This window comes from Terrapene carolina, unplaced genomic scaffold (assembly GCF_002925995.2).
Source record: "Terrapene carolina triunguis isolate 2854851 unplaced genomic scaffold, T_m_triunguis-2.0 Scaffold130, whole genome shotgun sequence".
NCBI lineage: Eukaryota > Metazoa > Chordata > Testudines > Emydidae > Terrapene > Terrapene triunguis.
The window spans coordinates 32,386,066-32,405,024 of record NW_020664481.1 but is presented as its reverse complement, the minus strand read 5'-3'; the positions used below and the strand labels follow the sequence as shown (position 1 = coordinate 32,405,024).

Here is an 18,959-nt window from a genome sequence, read left to right as displayed (position 1 = left end):
AAACTGTTCCCCACCCCTCAGCCTACACACACATCCCAGAGAAAGAGGTGATCAGAGGTGGAATTAGGACTCTGCTTCACATTTTCTCCCTTGGATAATCTTAGGGTATTATAGTTTACCCACCACTTCATTTCACAGGGCTTTACCTGAGTATGGTCTAATTCTATGTTAGTGCACATGATGGAGACTTGGCACTTCTAGTATAAATATACCTTACATGCAGCATCGCTGTATAAAACACATCCTGGAAAGTACTAAAAAATACAACATGCTTCATTGTGTTTTGTTTTTTTAACTTTATTTTTATTGTTTTTATATACAATATAAACACAAAACAAAACATATATGAATATATGCACGAGATGGAAATATCATATAAATAACAAAATTCAATGTTCGTTATTTATAAAACCTGGAAAAACAAAACAAAAAAACAAGCAAACAAAAAACCTTAATCCATAGAGATCATGCAGGGCATCAATTACTAACGTGACTAAATAGATAAATAAGTGAGAATATATCTTATGAGCATCAGGGATTAATATATACCAAACTGCAAAAGTATGCAATAGTTTCATGTGTGACAAGACACCCTCATATTTCTTCCAAGTGTTTCTATTAGACAGAATCATTTTTTCCATTAACTGAGTAGTAGAGAGCTCACTAAGCTAGTCAGTGTATGAGGGAGGAATTGCAGATTTCCATTTTCTCAAAATAACTCTTTTGGTCACTAAAATAGTTACTGCAGTCAATTTCTTAATGTTAACTGGTAATACCAACTCATTCAGAACCCCTAAAATACACAAGCTTGGATCAGCAAAGATAGCAACTTTTAAAGTTTTTGAGAGCCCCCTGAATAGGGTGTTCCAGAACACGTGCATTTTTGACAGGTATAAAGGATGTGTGAAAGGTTGATTCATTGTACTGTAAAAACATGTTCCAATGTAATACTAAGATTTTGTGAATTTTGGCCACTGTATCCAGACACATGGTCTACTTCTGAACATCAGGGAGGTGTGCACCCTCCCACCACCCCAAATAGTCTGGAAAATACTTGTTGTGGACTTAGACACTTCAGTAGCTTTCTGTGGTCATTACTTTGAATATATAGTTTCTTGCTCTAATGGAAAATGTTCATAGGAAACCTCCCATATTCAAGATTAGTTGCAGCCAATACAATCACCATCTCCCTGATCCTCAACTCATAATGAACCAAGTACCCATCTCGAGACCTCTGGGCTTAATACAATTCCTGCATTGCCTTCTGATCAGATAGCACTAATATGTGCAATCAGAGGCGTCATCCAAGGTGAAGTAGTGGATGGTGATAACCTTATTAACTACTGATCTTGCATTAAACAATACAAATCATTGACTAGAGTCCCTGCCAGCCAGTTTCTTACGCTATCCCACATGAGCAGTGAGACTGACGTTAAACACTGAATATGTGTTGTACACAATAAATAAATAAAATATTCCTACCAATAATGGTTTGAAGGACCTATGTCCTTCCAGCTGACATGCCCAGGGCCTTCAGATCTACATATCCACAAGTTATGATCTTGCAGTTCAACTCTCCCATGTACCCTACATTGCCTTTTGAAGGGAGGTTGCTGCTACACTTGGGGGGTACAAATAAGTGCATCCCACCTATGAATTTTTAATCTGATGGATATTTCAAGCCTAAGGAATTGAATGGTAATCAGCACCCACTCTATCTCACCCAGTGGTCCCCAGTGCAACTCTCGGTTCTCAATCCTTTGCCATTGAGGCTAAATTAGTGCACCAGGGCCTGTGGAGTTGGGGGACGGTGATATAGGAAACTAGTTATGAGCAGAGCAATATTGTATAATAATGCATACTTAGCTATTATAACTGCTGCTGCATTGCCAGTCTATTTGTAATAAAGCTGTCAGACTTCATTTTCTGGACATTCTTACCAATGCCCATTTTTGGTCTATTTAAATCTTCAGAGATCCTTCAAGGTAGTCATCAAAAAGAAAATCGTTGCAAAATAAGCCAATAATTCACAATTAGGAAAAGTTATTATATACCCGGCAACAGAAAAGAAACCAACTTGATTTTCTTATGTTACATTTATTTTAGCTGGCTGCTTATGCGAAAATTATGAAATGCTGTAGAACATTTGATTTATTGAGTTTTCTTATGGTCTCCCAACAGGTTTGACTAAAATTAGTCAGAGTTACTTGAGCGGTGTCACAGGACACCGGTGATGACTAGGTGGCAGGTTAAATTTAAACTTTAAAGTTAAACATGTACTTAAGTGCTTTACTGAATCTGGTCCAAAATGAACTAACGTCTCTATCAAACTTATTTTATTGTTGCTGAATAAAAGCCACTACAGCTTTTATTTTTTTCATGTGTTTAGGTACTATTTCTGACCATATTGAAAGAATCTATAGACGAGCTGGCAGCAAAAAGCTCTGGTTTGTATATAATATCTTTGTGTTTCATTTTTGTTTGATAGATAAATACTGTTTTTCAGCCTGTTTACAAAACATAAGGCCAGATCGTTAGGTAATGTAAAGAAGCACAGTTCTGCTGACTTCAGTTCAGCCACACCAGTTTACACGAGCTGACGATCTAGCCTAAATCAATTAACATAAAGAAACAAATGGAAATAAATTTATAGGTGATGTAGCTGTTCCTGTCACAAGTATATCACAAAGCAAATGGCTCAGTGATCAGAGCAGTAAATGTTATTCTTCACAAATTGGTCTGTAGCCATCTGAGGACCCATTAGTATAAACTGTGATTGTTGACATTGTCTCTGAAATCGGGGTGACTGGTGTTACTTTTTCCTATAGAATTGTGTTAAAATATGTCCGTTTAACAAATTGCATGATAAACATACAGGACTAGTCAGATAAAAAGAATTAGAATTAGTAGGGTAATTGACATGGTCGTCTTTTGGGGAGAATGTTACAACAGTATAAAATAATGGCTTTCAGTAGCAAGGTTGGTGGTCAAAAACATTAAATTAATAACAAAAGTAGATAAATTTATGCAGTTTACTGCTTATTGTTCCTGAAGGCATTTGGGTTAATGATGGCTTTACCAAAATAATTTTTAAAGGGTTGGGAAAGTAAAGTATAGTATTTACATGTAGTTTGAGTAATTGCTCTATTTGGACTGAAAGTTGAATAGAAATCTCATTATTTAGTATAGAAAACAAGATTTGAGCCTAAGATGAAGCCCACTCTCACCTTGTAAATACTGTTAACCAATAAGGTGTTTTTTGGAAAAGATATTAACTATATAAATATAAGAATTGATTTCAGTTTTTTAGTTTTAGTTTGTTAATAGAATGAAATGGACCTGTATCCACTTATAAACCAAATGTTTTCATTGTTGGTATTTTTAATACTTAGAAAACTGAGGCATGTTGTAAAACTAAAATATGTAAAGTCTTATTTTTCATTTCTCTTTTATGATTGTCATATGGCATACCTAGGTTGATGGTACGCTACAGTGCTGCATTTACACAGAAATTTGCTTCCTCTATAGCCCCACATATTACTACTTTGCTGGTACATGGGAAACAGGTAAAGTGCACAGAGGTCTTAAATAGTGCTGCTTGAGATTTGTTGGCTTACTTGCATTTTGATAGATCAGCTAGTGCAGTTTTGAAATGCTTTGCTCTTGATTTTCAAAGAGTGCGCAACATTTTTCACAGAAGTCAGTATCAGTTTGGTTGATGGATTTTGTACTAACTTTATTGAATATTGTAACTTGTTGATTAACTCTCTTGATAAATGATTCTTTGCAGCTACAAACCCCATGTCAGAAAAGCTTAAACTTAGCTTAAACTTCAGTTTCCATTTTGTCATGAAATTATGATTTATAAAGTTAAATATTACTTTTTAATAGTAATAATACCGTGTAATTCTAGTTATTCTTGAAATTTGCAGCCAGTTATAACCCAGCACTTTACATGATTCCCTTCTTTTCATCGCTTACATATAAAATATTGCCTGGAGGCAAAAATTGTCAAAAATGTCATTTAAATATGTGTTGCACATGCGGTATTTACTCTTACAACAAAAATCTTTGCCTAATCTTTCAGCATAACTTTCTGAGAAGTTAAATGCTTTATTTCCTTTGCAAAGATTAATACAGTTTGCTTGAAAATTTCTAAATCTTTCCAAAACAAACCAAAACATCTACCGAAGAGAAATTTTTCATTGATTGCAAATTGATGGCAAACAAAAACATTGGTGGCAAACAAAACAGACATTGTTTGATAGAAGAAATAATTATAACATTCTGTTTTCTTAATATGTTGTGAGAGAAAAGAAAGCCAGCTTGTTATTTGCAGTCCATAGTTTAATGAGTTCTATCTGTTCCCAACACAGCCATTATTCTATACTTGCTCCAGTGATTAATAAAAATCCAGGATTTATCCCAATAAGAAAAACTGTATGAAGTGACATTTCAAAAACAAATATTATATGTATTTTCATAGTTTAGCCTTTTGGGACTTATCAAATGTGGTGACAGAATTCAAACACATATTTTAATCCATTAAACTAGCATTTGATATCCAGTGGGATTGCTCTGTTTTCTGCCCTCAGGTCTGTTGTGCGCTTCGCAGCAAGCCTTTTAGGTAAACTAGTGGACAGCCTTGCACCATCTATTACTAATGTTTTAGTTCAGGGCAAACAGGTAAGTCTGCATTTTTCAGAATTGCATTCAGCAATGATAATCAAGAGAAAAAATCTGTATAGGCTCTTTCATTTTGTAGGTCTCAGATACTTTAAAAAGTAAAAGACTCAAAAAGCTCATTTATTAAATAACAAAAGAACTGACTTAAATAAAAATTAGTAAATTTAATGTTCTGCATATACTTGTGCTTGTGAGAGCAACATAGAGTAGATAGTTGAGCAGACCAGAACTAGATGGGAAAGGGGAGAGAGAGATGCTGCGATTAAAGTTAAGGGGGAACATATGTTAGAAATTTTAAGGAGGAATTAATATACAAAAGGACATTGAAACAAGTAGTAAAACATTATTTAAAGAAAAAGTTAATATATAGAACCTAATAAGCTAAAAGGGACATTAATACATTTTGTACTATGAGTAGCCAGTCAGTGGGGAACTTTTCACCATTCACATTTTTCTGTCTTTACCTGTCCTAGTCCTAGACCCTAAATTGCACTATTGTTTGCCCTCCTGGCACAAAAAGTGTAAAGTAATTATAGTATGATTATAAAAAATTTCTTTCAATTAGAAAAAAATACATATCAGGCAGTTTCATCATCAAATCATTCCAAACATGAAGGGCTGGTAGCATGCTTCTAGTGCTATGTAGGAAAGTCAATGTGCATGTAGAGTGGTTTGTAGTTGCTTACTTTCACCTTTTTTGATTAACCTGTCCTGGTAAAAACATTTTTAATGTAGATTTTTTTAAAATGTCAGGAAGTGTGTGTTTTTCTCTGTTTCACTTACAGTAGATGAGAAATTTTAAATTTTTACATTTTTAAGCATGTTTTTCTTTTGGCTAACTAGTCCAATATCTTGATTGCATTAGAATTTTAAAATCTAGAACACAATTTTGAAAAAAAATATTAAGAAAACAGTAACAAGAATCTTGATTCTTAATTTTAAGGAAGGCTTGCTAGAAAGTTATGACATGGGAAAGGAAAATACCATCTAGAAAAGTCAAACAGTCAAGGATACATGTTATCCAAACTGTTCCAAAATAAAGTGATGGCCTAGTAAGGTCACCTTCTCTTGGGCCAGTTACTCTTACCAATCAGTTGACACCACGCTATATTTTGCCCCAAATGCAGTTTTAATACTACCAGGGAAAGGTTAGAATATGAAGTCTAACTTATAATTGTCATCTGTTGTTCCTGTTTTTCCCCCTACATTGTTGCTAATATGTTCTTAGGTTACTCTTGGAGCTTTTGGCCATGAAGAAGAAGTTATTTCTAATCCCTTGTCTCCAGGAGTGATTAAGAACATCATCTACAACAAGTGCAATTTACAGGATGAGAGGGAAGCTGTAATTCAACAAGAACTTGTCATTCACATTGGCTGGATCATCTCAAACTCACCTGAACTATTTAGTGGCATGTTAAAAATACGAGTTGGGTCAGTAACATGTCTTTGTTTCTGATTTTTTTATTATTTATTTGTATTATGGTAGTAACGAGATGCCCCAGCAAAGATCAGGGCCCTGGTGTGCTAGTGATTCATTTAAGCAAATACACTGAAGCTTTTATTTATTTATTATATTTTGCACTAAGTCTTAGTTTATTTTGCACGTAGTTTAATGTAACATGTATTCAGCTATAGTAATATTTCCAGCTAAGTTAGAATGACTAGTTCAGGTAAATATCACGTTCTTATTCAGAGAATATACTTGGAAAGACAAGTATATTCTCTGAATATATCTAAACCTATACCTAAACTTCAGATCATTCAGCAGAATGTAGTTCTGCTGTACTAGCTCTATTAAAACATTTTTATCACGCAAGTTGTAGTAAGATTCACATTACTCTGCCAAGCTGTATACAGTGTGCAGTATAATGAGTATTACTTTTTTGCAGTGTTACGTGGTGGAGTCACTTCATTAAACCTAAATAGAGTTTTAAAGTGGAGGCTGTTTTCCGAGTTTTTATGATGCTATCTTTTCTTTCTCAAGTAGTTTCTGCTTGACTGCTGATTTACCTTTTTCAGGTTTAATTTATATTTCTGTCGTATAACATCCTCATCTTCTGAATTACTAATTTTGTCCTGAAGCTTCTTAAATTTCATGTGAACTATTTATATTTAATTTATTCTAAAAATAGGTCCCCTGCTGTTTTATTTCTGCTGTTCTATATTCACCGTATACTTCGGATGAGAAATATTACTTCTTTTCTTTAAATGCTATGTCAGTAAAGATAAAAATTTAATTCTAGTATCATGTAAAATTATATTTATGTACAGTAGAGGAGCATCATCGTGAAGAAAAAACTTAGTAGAAAGCTTCAACTTTCTTAGTTCTTCAAGTGATTGCACATGTACGTTCCACTCTTAGTATTGGTACATCTAGCACATGACTGTTGGAAACTGTTTGTCTCAATGGTACCTGTTGGGCGACTTGAGCTCATTCTGCTGCCGCACGCCACTGCGTGAAGGTATTAAGGGCAGAGCCACCCCTAGACCTGCTCAGTTCTTTCTTACCACCTGAAATGGTCATTGGGACTCTCTTTTATACCAGAACAGTTTTAAATTAATCACTGCTTCGCTTGGGGGCCATATAGGAGGTTCCATGTGGTCTCTTTGGGAAAGAGGTTATATAGATATAGATATATATCAGACAGACAGAGAGAGAGAGTGTTATAGTTGTGGTGTTTTAAAAAAAAAAAAAAAAAAAAAAAAAAAGACTTCTTGTTTTTCCCTTTTGTTTTTTTTTTTTTTTTTTTTTCTATTCCTGGTATCGAGGTATACCTCAGTCACCAGGTTTCAAGTCATGTGCTTCTTGCTCCAGGCCTCTGCCAGTGAGCAACCTGCACAATAGCTCCCTGAAGTGCTTGGGGAAAGCACACATGAAGGACTGGTGCTAGATTTGCAGGGAGTTCAAGCCTAGGATGAAGAAGGAAAGGGAGGCTAAGCTGAAACTCCTGCTGACGGAGGCGGCTCTTAGGCTACTGTTAGAGCCGTCCTAGTCTTACTCAGTGTCATGTACTGCAGCTTTAGTGAGAAACACACCTGCAGATATTGGCGAATCCCAGCACTGTTCTCTCTTGCCTGTACCAAGGAAGAAATACAAATCTTCCAGAGAGGAAACAGTCAAGGGAAAGTTTCCATTCTCTAAGTCTGGGAAGAGGTCAAGAAGGAGTCAAGTAGAGTGCACCTGAAACCTAAGCACTCTTCCTCCAAATTGGTGCCAGAGTCAGCTCCAGCTCTGCAAGGGGCACTGTTGAGCCCAGTTCTGGAAGTGGCACTGTCAACTTCTTCAGCACCGCAACAAGAGACCATCTCAGTGCCAACTACCCGGGAGGTATTTGCGGTGGCAAGAAACCTGCTCTGCCTCTTGGTTCAAGTGTCTCCTTCCTTATTGGAGTCCAGTCCCTCAGCACTGCTGCCACTTCTGCCAGTGATTCAACCTCTGGTACCACAGTTGCCTGCTTCACACACAGGCAGACCCTTGGTACTGTCCAAGGGAAAGCCGGCTATGATGGAGTCACTCCATCTATCACCAGGTTCTTGGCACCAGTTCCCAGCACTGACTGGATCAGCCCGACCATGGTCAGAGGAAGGGGAATCCTGATGGTCAGACTTGGTGGTGGGATCTTACATATCACAACCCCAAAGCAGGACCTGCCGGTCTCTGCACAGATCCTCTCTTCCCACCTATTACTGTGACCCTTCAATGGGAACTTCCATGGGAATGTGGCCAGGACAGTGGGGCCCTGATCCACATCAGTGGCCATTTTGGAACCCTTGAGGTTTCCCACCAGCTTCCAGATCACGTGTACTCAGTTCCCTCATCTAGAAGGGCTGAGTATATGCACTCAGCAGCTCCGTCCCCAGAGTCCAGCAGCAAGCCCAGTACTGAGTATCAAGAGGAGTTTCCAGCACCAGAGCAATAGTCAGTAGAAGAGGTTCTACCCCCTCCAGTCTTCATTTCCTCTTCATCCTCTCCAGACCAGGCAGTTTCGTCCAGCACAACTTCATTTCCTTCTGATGACTTTAATGTTTATCAGGAGTTGTTAGAGAGAGTGGCTGCAGACTTGGGTATATTAGTTGAAGAGTTCAGGGAGTCCTCACTTTGCCTGGTTGACATTTTATCATTGATGGGTCCCTCAAGGGTAGCTCTGATAATTAATGAGGCAGTACTAGAGCTGATAAGGGCCTTATGGCAGACTTCATCATGCTCTTTGCCTCCGAAAAGGGCAGAAAGTACTATGTACCCTCACAAAAGTTTGAGTACCTTTATACTCACCCACATTTGGGCTCATTAGTCATCGCAGCAGCTAATAAGAGAAAATGACAGGGGCAACAAGCTTCCACCCGCCAATCAAAAGATGCTAAGAGGCTAGACTTATTTGACAGAAGATTTGCAGCTGCATATTACTAATAAACAGGCCCTGTTGGGATGATACAATTTTAATTTGTGGGGTTCCATGGAAAAGTTCAAGGAGCTGCTCCTGGAGAATCCAAGTGAGGAGTGTTCTTCCCTGGTCAATGAGGGAAGACTGGTCATAAGAACTTCACTGCAGGCGAGGCTGAATGCAGCAGACTCGGCAGCTAGAACCATGGCCCATAGAGGCCATGAGTAGCTCATCCTGACTGCAGTCTTCTGATCTTTCCTATGAAGTCCAGAGTACTATCCAGGACTTGCCATTCAAACGCCCTTCTCTGTTCTCGGACAAGATGGACAGGAAGCTCCATGGACTTAAGATCTGTACACACCTGCCTCTGTCAGGAAGCACTGTTGGCCACAGTAGACACACCAATATTCTGCTCTTCTTCCTCGGCATTACCTAACCAAAAAAAAAAAAAAAAAAGGTTCAGGAGTTATAGGCGTAGGCCTCCCCCTCCAGCTACTTTGGCTCCGGCTCCAGGCCCCTCAGGGCACCCACAGAGTAGGCAGTTTGACTGTGAGGTCTCCATCTCTCCAGCTCTGAACCTCCCTTACCTTTGCAAAACCACATATCCCACTTCCACTGTGCTTGGTCCCAGATTATTTTGGACCAGTGGGTCTTGAGCGCTGTGGAAGTGGGATATACTCTCCAGTTTGCTTCCACGCCTGCCTCCCCGTCCCTCTTTCAGAGACCACTCTCACGAGAAACTCCTTATGCAGGAAATTAATCACTCCTTCACTTGGGAGCCATATAGGAGGTTCTGTGTGGTCTCAGGGGGAAACAGTTTTATTCCCAATATTTCCTAATCACAATGTGAAGGGGGGAGGGGAAGAGTGTCTCAGACCAATTTTAGACCTGCATCTTCTCAACAAGTTCTTAAAAAGGATAACATTTCGCATGGTCACCCTAGCTTCTATTATCTCTTCCTTGGATCTCAAGGACTGGTATGCTGCCCTCGACTTAAAGGATGCCTATTTCCATGTGGCAATCAATCAAGTTCACAGGAAGTACCTCCAATTTCTGGTAAGTTGAAATCATTACCATTTCACTCTACTACCTTTCAGTCTGTCCGTAGCTCCCAGTAGCTTTACAAAAATCATGGTCGTATTAGCTGCATTCCTCCTGAGATTGGGAGTGCAGTGTTACCCCCTACTTAGACAACTGGCTTGTCAATGGCTAGTCCAAATGAGAAGTGCAGAACAGTGTTGCCTGGATTCAGTCAACATTTAATGCTCTGGGACTGTTAAACAACAAAGAAAATTTTTTCTTCTCCCCTGTACAGAGGATAGAGTTTATAGGGGCTGTAATGGCCTCATCTCAAGCCAGGGCCTTTCTTCCACACTCAAGGGTTCCCGGCAATTCAATCAATTGTTACAGATTTGTTATGGATTTAGGCTCGGCTGGTCACTACGGCATAAAACTATTTGAGGCTTCTGAGTGACATGGCCTCTTGTACCTATGTGGTTCAACATGCCAGACTGCAATTCAGAATTCTGGTGAATAGACTGTCATCAGTCTATTCACCAAGCTGCCATCATTTACTCTCAGCAGTAATAGCCTCCCATGTCCTCACCTCCCTAGATTGGTGAACAGATCCAGCCAATGTATGTATAGGTATTCCCTTTGCCCACCCACAGCCAACTCTCATGCTAGTGACAGATGGTTTGGCTCTGGGCTGGGAAGCCCATTTGGATTCTCTACAAACACTGCATCTATGGTCCTCAGAGGACTTAGCTTTACACAGCAGTGTCACTTAACTGAAAGCTGTCTGACTGGCATGTCAAGCATTTCTATTGCAGATCAGGGGAAGCAGCCTGTTAGTCCTTACAGACAACATGGCAGCAATGTTTTACCTCAACAGGGCTGCTCTTCTCCACTCTGTCAAGAAGCAACTCTACTCTGGGAGATCTGAATTGCCAACTTAATAGCTCTAGAAGCATCTTACCTTCAGGGTGTACAGAATAACTTTGCAGATCAACTGAGTGGATCATTTACAAGTCATCATGAACGGTCTCTTCACTCAGAAATGACCAGGTACATCTTCCAGCTGTGGGGGTTTCTCCAAGTGGACCTATTTGACAAAGTCCAACAGAATGTGTCAGCAGTTCTGCTCCCTACAGGGTCACAGCACAAGTTCCATAACAGATTCCTTTTTACTGACATGATCACGCAGCTCCTTTATGTTTTTCTACCAGTCCCACTCATTCACGGGGTATTGCTAAAGATAAGACAGGACCAGAGTCATACCTATAGCTGCAGCATGGGTCCGTCAGCACTGTTTCTCCACTCTTCTGGTGCTTTCAGTGAAGCCTACAATTTCACTTCCACTAGATTCAGTCCTAATCTCCCAGAATCATGGTCGTCTATTCCACCTGAGCCTATAATCCCTTTGCTTAATGATGGTCCATGGCTAGACAATAGAGAGCAGGCTTGCTCAAAAGACATTCAAGAGGTCCTGCTAAATAGTAGAAAGCCTTCTACAAGAGCTACTTACTTTGCTAAATGGAGACATTTCTCCATCTGGTCTCAATAGTGTGGGGTATCACCAACCAGTTCTTCAGTTCCAACATATTCCGGACTACTTCTTATATCTGAAACACCAAGATTTGGCAGTTAACTCCATCAAAGTACATCTGGCTGCTATTTTGGCGTCCATCCTTAAATGGACAATTTTTCTATTTTCTCCAATAACATGTCCATAAGATGCCAAGATTCTGTTCCCTGTGGGATCTAAACTTAGTATTGTCAAGACTTATGGGTCCCCATTTGAACCATTGGCTACCTGACTGCTGCTGCATCTGTCAATGAAGGTGACATTTTTGGTGGCCGTTACTTTGGTCAGAAGAGTAGGGGAGTTGGGAGCATTAATGTCAGGTCCTTCATATACAGTATTTTTTAAGGACAAGGTTTACCTGCATCCTCATCTGAATTTCATCCCAAAGGTGCTTTCCTCTTTCCACATCAACCAGCCAATTTCTTGGCCTGTATTCTACCCAAAACCAAATACAACCAACGAGGAAGAGTTTTTGTATACCCTGGACGTCAGAAGACCCTTGGCATCTTACCTGGAGAGAACCAGTCGCTTTCAGAAAACCTCCAAAAGACACAATAAGAGGTCAATCAATCTCTACCCATTCTCTGTTTTTGGAAGCAGAGAATGGGACTGCCTCAGACCAGTGGGTCTTGGAGATTGTGCACAAGGGGTACTCCAGTGTAAATCCATTCCTACAGTCCCCCCCCCCCTTTCCTTTCCCCATTGGGGACCCCTCTCAAGATATTATTCAGGAAACAAGTAGACTTCCTCCTGCAACTTGGAGCAGTGGAAGATGTGCCCATGAAATTCCAGGGCTGGTGGTTCTAATCCCGTTACTTCCTGGCCCTAAAGAAGAAAGGGGGATGGCGCTCCATCCTATATCTTCGACAACTCAGCAAATTCATTTGTCGATTAAAGTTCAGGATGGTGACTTTGGTGTCCATAATTCCAACTGTAGGTCCTCAAGATAGGATGCATTCTTTCATATCGTAATTCACTTGGCCCACAGGAAATACCACCTATTTCTTGTGGGAGTCTCATTACCAATACAGAGTTCTTCCCTTTAGCCTATCCACAGCCCAGAGGGTCATCACCAAGTGTCTAGCAATTGTGGCTGCACATCTGAAAAGGCAAGGAATTCAAATCTGCCCTTACTTGAACTGGCTAATCTGAGGTTGGTCATCTCAGCGAGTGAACGACTCAATTTGAGTAATCCTCATTCTCTTCACTGCACTGAGCCTCAGAGCAAAATCCATTCTTACCCCTACTCAGAGCATAGAGTTCATAGTGGCAGTATCTGCCGCATGTCAGATTTCTCACCATTCTAAATCTCATCAACCAGGTTCAGTCTCATCCAAGAACATTGGCCCAAGTCTGCCTGAAACTGTACCTCTCTGATGCATTTTACCAGACTTCACCTTGCTCCATGCAAAAGTTGCGGAGATCAGTGAATCTACATAGCAGACACTATATACATGCTACATTGGTCAAAATTTTGCCGGAAATCCTCTCCTGGTTAGACTTGTAGAAGGACCCACCACACACCTGCAGAGGAGTGTCATCCTCCTCATTTCTCTCCAGTATGACAAAGGTGATACACACATCCATAATAGGATGGGGAGCTCATCTGGGCCACCTTTGGATCCAGAGCCTCTGGTCCCTCCAAGTGGTGAACCTTCCCATAAACATTCAACTGGCATGCACAGATTTCCTCCCAGCACTTCTGAGTTGTCACAGGACAGGTACTCACAAACACCACAAGAATGCCCTATATCAACAAGCAGGGAAGAGCTCACTTGTTGCTGCTGTGCCATGACGTGATCCACCTTTAGGAGAATGGTACCTCAGACACCACATCATGCCAGTGGCTCTACATCTTCCCCAGAATACCCTATTGGACCATCACAGTCATGAATACTGAAACAACTATGAATGCTCACGCAGGAACTCCATTTTTGTGCAGATGGGAGTACTCGAGCTTAGACCTGTTTGCATCTGACCAGAAAAACAAATGATGAAGTTTCTTCTCCGGAGCAGGAGCCAGTCTTGGTTTTCTGTCAGACATCTTTCTGATTCCATGGTCACTGGGATGCATGTATTCCTACCCGTCAATTCCTTTGATACCAGGAATCCTCGGGAAGATCAGTGAAAATGCAGACCTAACAATAGCCCCAGCAAGACCCAGGCAGTTTTGGTATTCCAATCTCATGATCCTGTCAGCATGGCTCCCCGATTGTGTTCCTGATACAACCAGATGTTATCACACAATTGGAGGGACAAATCTATACCAAGCCAACATCCCTGCATCTCACAGCCTGGATGCTGGCTGACTGACATCCACTGACAAATTCTGCTCTCTAGCAGTTGAAAACAACCTGGCTTGCAGCAGAAATGACTCCACCAGACCTGCCTGTCCTACTTAAATGGAAGAGTTTCTCCATCAGGGCATTAGATAATCATCTATCTCCCTTTTAAAGCACTGCTGGCTGACATCATAGAACCGGAAGGGACCTCGAGAGGTCATCTAGTCCAGTCCCCTGCACTTGTAGCAGGACTAATTATCTAGACCATTCTTGATAGGTGTTTGTCTAACCTGCTCTTAAAAATCTCCAATGATGGAGATTCCACAACCTCCCTAGGCAATTTATTCCAGTGCTTAACCACCCTGACAGTTGGGAAATTTTTCCTAATGTCCAACCTAAACCTTCCTTGCTGCAATTTAAGCCCATTGCTTTTTGTCCTATCCTCAGAGGTTAAGAAAAACAATTTTTCTTCCTCCTCCTTGTAACAACCTTTCACATACTTGAAAACTGTTATGTCCCCTCTCAGTCTTCTCTTTTCCAGACTAAACAAACCCAATTTTTTCAATCTTCCCTCAGAGGTCATGTTTTCTAGACCTTTAATCATTTTTGTTGCTCTTCTCTGGACTCTCTCCAATTTGTCCACATCCTTCCTGAAATGTGGCGCCCAGAAGTGGACACAATACTCCAGTTGATGCCTAATCAGAGCGGAGTAGAGCAGAAGAATTACTTCTCATGTCTTGCTTATAACAGTCCTGCTAATACATCCCAGAATGATGTTCGCTTGTTTTGCAACAGTATTACACTGTTGACTCGTATTTATCTTGTGGTCCACTATGACCTCCCAGATGTTCTTTGGCAGACATTCCAGAAGGAATGTAACTCCAAGTGTATGGATAATTTGCAAGGTACCCATGGGCAGTAGCAGTGTTTTCAAGTCAACTTATCTTTAGTCATACTAAAATATTGGTTTTATTAACAGTTCATATTTGGTAGAGTCGCTCATAAGTGCAACAGTTTTTCCCATTGTAAAACATACTTTCTGCAGTGTCCGCTTATTCACATGACTCACCCCAGAATCTTCTTTAAACCAATCCCAGTGTGTCAGTGTTCCTCCCTGTTCCAAGGTTTCATCCTTTAGATTCAATTTTATTTTACTATTATCACCCACTTCAATAAGTAAAATTAACTTTCTCACAGAAATAGTATTCCAGTCTGATAATTATTTGATTTGGTCTCTCATTATTGATTTGTAGTCTGGCTTTCATGTTGAAAAAGATCAAGTTCCTGACAGACCCATTACTGTAAAGACCTCCAATCACCTGCTTTCTACCCAAGCTCTGTCACTCAGGTTTTAGTAGGAGATACTGCTAAAGGTTTATTTTATCAAACATTTTTCATCTCCACATTTTATACTGTCAGAACACCTCACATAAGCAATTACAAACAGAAAATACCTTGTCAGTGAATGAACTCCTATTGATGCCTAAACTGCATCTTTGTATCAGTGAACCAATTCCAAAGGTAATTCTGTATTTTAGTAACAGGACAATGACATTGCTTTGTCCAGGCAAAGAAAATAAATGTAATTGATGCTCTGAACCCATAATCCACTAAAAGCAATTTCTACAGGTTTGCTTCTGACTTTTGATATGAGAGTTGGGGTAATGATAGCTATCTACATGGCTAAATCTACCTTACTATCCATTAATCATCAAATCATATGGCTGTCTGAATCATTATTATCCAAGTGCAGTACACAAACCTTCAAATTACCATGTTTTCATTGATAATACATCTCTTGTAGAACACTGCTTCCTTTCATATGGGTGACACCTGTTTCTGTCTTTCACCACACACTGAGAAATGGGGCACATCTCCCTCATTAACTCAAAATATCAAACCCTTGGTTGCATGGTGATTTTTAAAGATCAGCTTCAAATCTTTATTCAAAAACTTTGTTGAACATCCTAAGTAACCAAAAGACATGTATTTGTTAGTCATTTAAAAGTCAATATATTTTTTATAGCTGAAAATCACTTATCCTGCCATACGTCCTGACTTTGAGTCCCTTGCCACACTTGATGACATAACTAGCACAAAAGGGAAGCAGGAAAATGTTCCTGGCTCTGACTTAAGACTTACTGACATCTATGCTTTCAGGGTGCTACTCAGGACTTGGCAGGAAAGTGAAGGAGGAATGACTTAATATTCTGAACAAAATATCTGAAAGTGCACTTGTATTATTAAAGTCAGTGTTTCCCGTAAGATGAGGCATGCCCAAAGGACTACCCTCGGTGTGGAGGCATGGACATATCTCCAAATTGTTTTAAAAAGTCTCAGAATTCATTTATTTAAAAAGTCTCTAGTTATGGTTGCAGAGAGAACTTTCAGAACATGAAGTGAATGTAACTGATGCAATGCAGCGACATCTGCATGAGTTTGTAGAGTCTGAAACAATAGCTTTGAGGCGTTTATTGTCATTGGAATGGGCTTTAACTTAGGTGCCTATATCATGGCTCATCAAAGCATGTAAGAAAGAAGATGATGTATCCTATTTTGAAGATCTACATCAGCATTTCCCAAACGTGGGCCAGGGGGATGAGGGGCAATAAGAACTATTTGTGGGGAGTGGGCAAGGAAGATGTATACACTAGGGGCTGGTCTACACTGCCGCGCTAGTTCGGCGGCTGGGGATCGAAGTTCCGAGTTCGATTTATTGCGTCTGGTCTGGACGCGATAAATCGAACCAGGAAGTGATCCCCGTCGACTGCGGTACTCCAGCTCAACGAGAGGAGTACCGCGGAGTCGACGGGGAGCCTGCCTACCGCGTGTGGACCGCGTCTGAACCGCGGTAAGTTCGAAGTAAGGTATGTCGAATTCAGCTACGTTATTCACGTAGCTGAATTTGCGTACCTTACTTCGACTTGGGGGGGTAAGTGTAGACCAAGCCTAGGACATCTCGACTTTCAGCAAGGGGTGGAGTTGCAGGGTTGGGGCGTGTAAATGGTTTCATTTTCCTAAAGTGGGGACTCAGCATTCAAAGTTTCGTAAACAGTGATTCAGTCTACATGCATACACAGGAACTGTGTGAATAATTTAGGGTTTTAAATGGAGACTACAAAGCTTTTCAATTTGCACTGTGGAATCACTGTTAAAACAGATGCAAACATGAGTTTATTTGTCTTGAGTTTATTTGAATTAATAACTTGTGATTTTGACTTCTGTTGGGGGGGGGGGGTTTGAGACTGAAAGTTGGTTTTTTTTTTTTTTTTTTTTAAGTCCAGTATATCCATCTACTAATCATTTGTTGAGGGTGGTAACACGCAGCTCATGTACTATGACCCATCTTTGCCCAATGTATGAGTAGGCATTATGTATAGATTTTCAGTCTTGTTCTACTTCTTTTGCACTACTCTGGGGGTGCAAAAGGGAGTGGAAAACAGCTGCAATTTCCAAACTAGTGTTCCCCCCATGTCGGAGGGTCCCCAGCAGGCATATGAGTAGCTCCTATACTACTCCCTCCTTCAGGCCCAGCATAAGGCTTATGACTGGTGTGGGGAATGGGCCTGATCAGGATGCCCTGCACATTTATCAGTCACAAGTTAGCAAGTGATCCCTTGGGAATAATTGTCAGACAGTAGAGTGTACAGCAGCTTATTGCTGGCACAGAACCAGCCAGAGAATTGGGAAATTATAAGCAGTTTCCTTTCCAATTCCCTGCTACAATATATGGAAACTCTGAGAGAACTAAAACAATATTTCTCTTTGAATTATTATTAGCATTCCTCTTAAATAAAACAATATAAAGACATACACAAATGGAGCATCAGAGCTACATATCAAAAGGTGGGCACCATTAAAAGTATGTCTTTTTGCTTCACATTTGATTATTGGCTGAAATAAACAACATCTGTCTCAGCCTGACTGAATTTATAAGCATATGAAAAATCAGACTTAATTGTTAGGTTATAAATCTTGTATCTGTCTTTTATATTTTTAGTAACTATAACTTAAATTTCTCTGTAATGAAACCTTGCACCTAGTAGAGAAAAAACCTTTTTTTGAGAGAGAGAGAGACATTCCACTAAAGTGCTAAATCTTGGATACTTGTTTTATATATTGTCCTGTTTATGTATGTAGGTATGGATATCAGAACTGATTGAAGGAGGTTGCTCTTTTGTTACTTTATGTGTAAGTCCTGAAAATTGTATTCTGAATGGCATTGTTCAAGTTTTTAACCTTTCATAGAAAACACTTTTAAATTAAAATGGCATATGCATGACACAGGAATTTCAGGCATTTCATTTATGCCAGACCCAAACATAGCTTCAGAGTTTCAGTGTAGTCTTGACATTTAGTTTCCTACAGAGAAAGAAAAAGTGTTAGTCATCCAAATTTAATAAAATCTGAGTACCACATTATATAATGATTTTTTAAAAAATAAGTTAATTTCAGAAAAGTTTGAACAATAAACAGTGATATATCAAAATACATTGTGATGCTCTACTGATGGTGTAAAAGTGCCATTTTACTAATTACACCTCTACCCCGATATAACGCGACCCGATATAACATGAATTTGGATATAAGGCGGTAAAGCAGTGCTCTGGGGGGAGGGCTGCGCACTCCGGTGGATCAAAGCAAGTTTGATATAACGTGGTTTCACCTATAACGCGGTAAGATTTTTTGGTTCCCGAGGACAGCGTTATATCAAGGTAAAGGTGTAGTTACATACTTGAATACAGGGCCAGCAATGCCTTTTCAAGAACATATCTGAAAGATGTCAGATGTAAATTAAGTTGAGGCTAACTAAACAGTACGCACAAGCTCTTATTTTTTGTTCAGTCTGTAAAGTAGAAGTCAGGTGACTCAGTCCAGATGAGTTTCCAGTGAGCAGATAATTTCATTCTAAATGATGCTGTCTTGTAATGGAAACATGCCAGTTTTTATAAGCAGTTTTAATATTCCATTAAACAATCCAAATATAATTTGCTTTTAACATTTTATGCTTTTTATGACAGT

General features: G+C 39.8%; 1 protein-coding gene across 3 annotated transcripts in view; it reads left to right on the top strand.

The window, feature by feature from the left end:
• Nucleotides 1-18,959, top strand: part of PHKB (phosphorylase kinase regulatory subunit beta) — a 199,460-nt gene that overhangs the window by 167,632 nt on the left and 12,869 nt on the right. For 2 of the 3 annotated variants that reach the window (XM_026652662.2, XM_026652660.2), the window contains 3 exons: nt 2,390-2,447; nt 4,596-4,686; nt 5,915-6,117. In XM_026652662.2, coding sequence (XP_026508447.1) covers nt 2,390-2,447; nt 4,596-4,686; nt 5,915-6,117 — 352 coding nt within the window. Of the gene's footprint in view, nt 1-2,389; nt 2,448-3,475; nt 3,567-4,595; nt 4,687-5,914; nt 6,118-18,959 lie in introns of all 3 variants that reach the window. The other variant, XM_026652661.2, reaches the window with a different exon arrangement.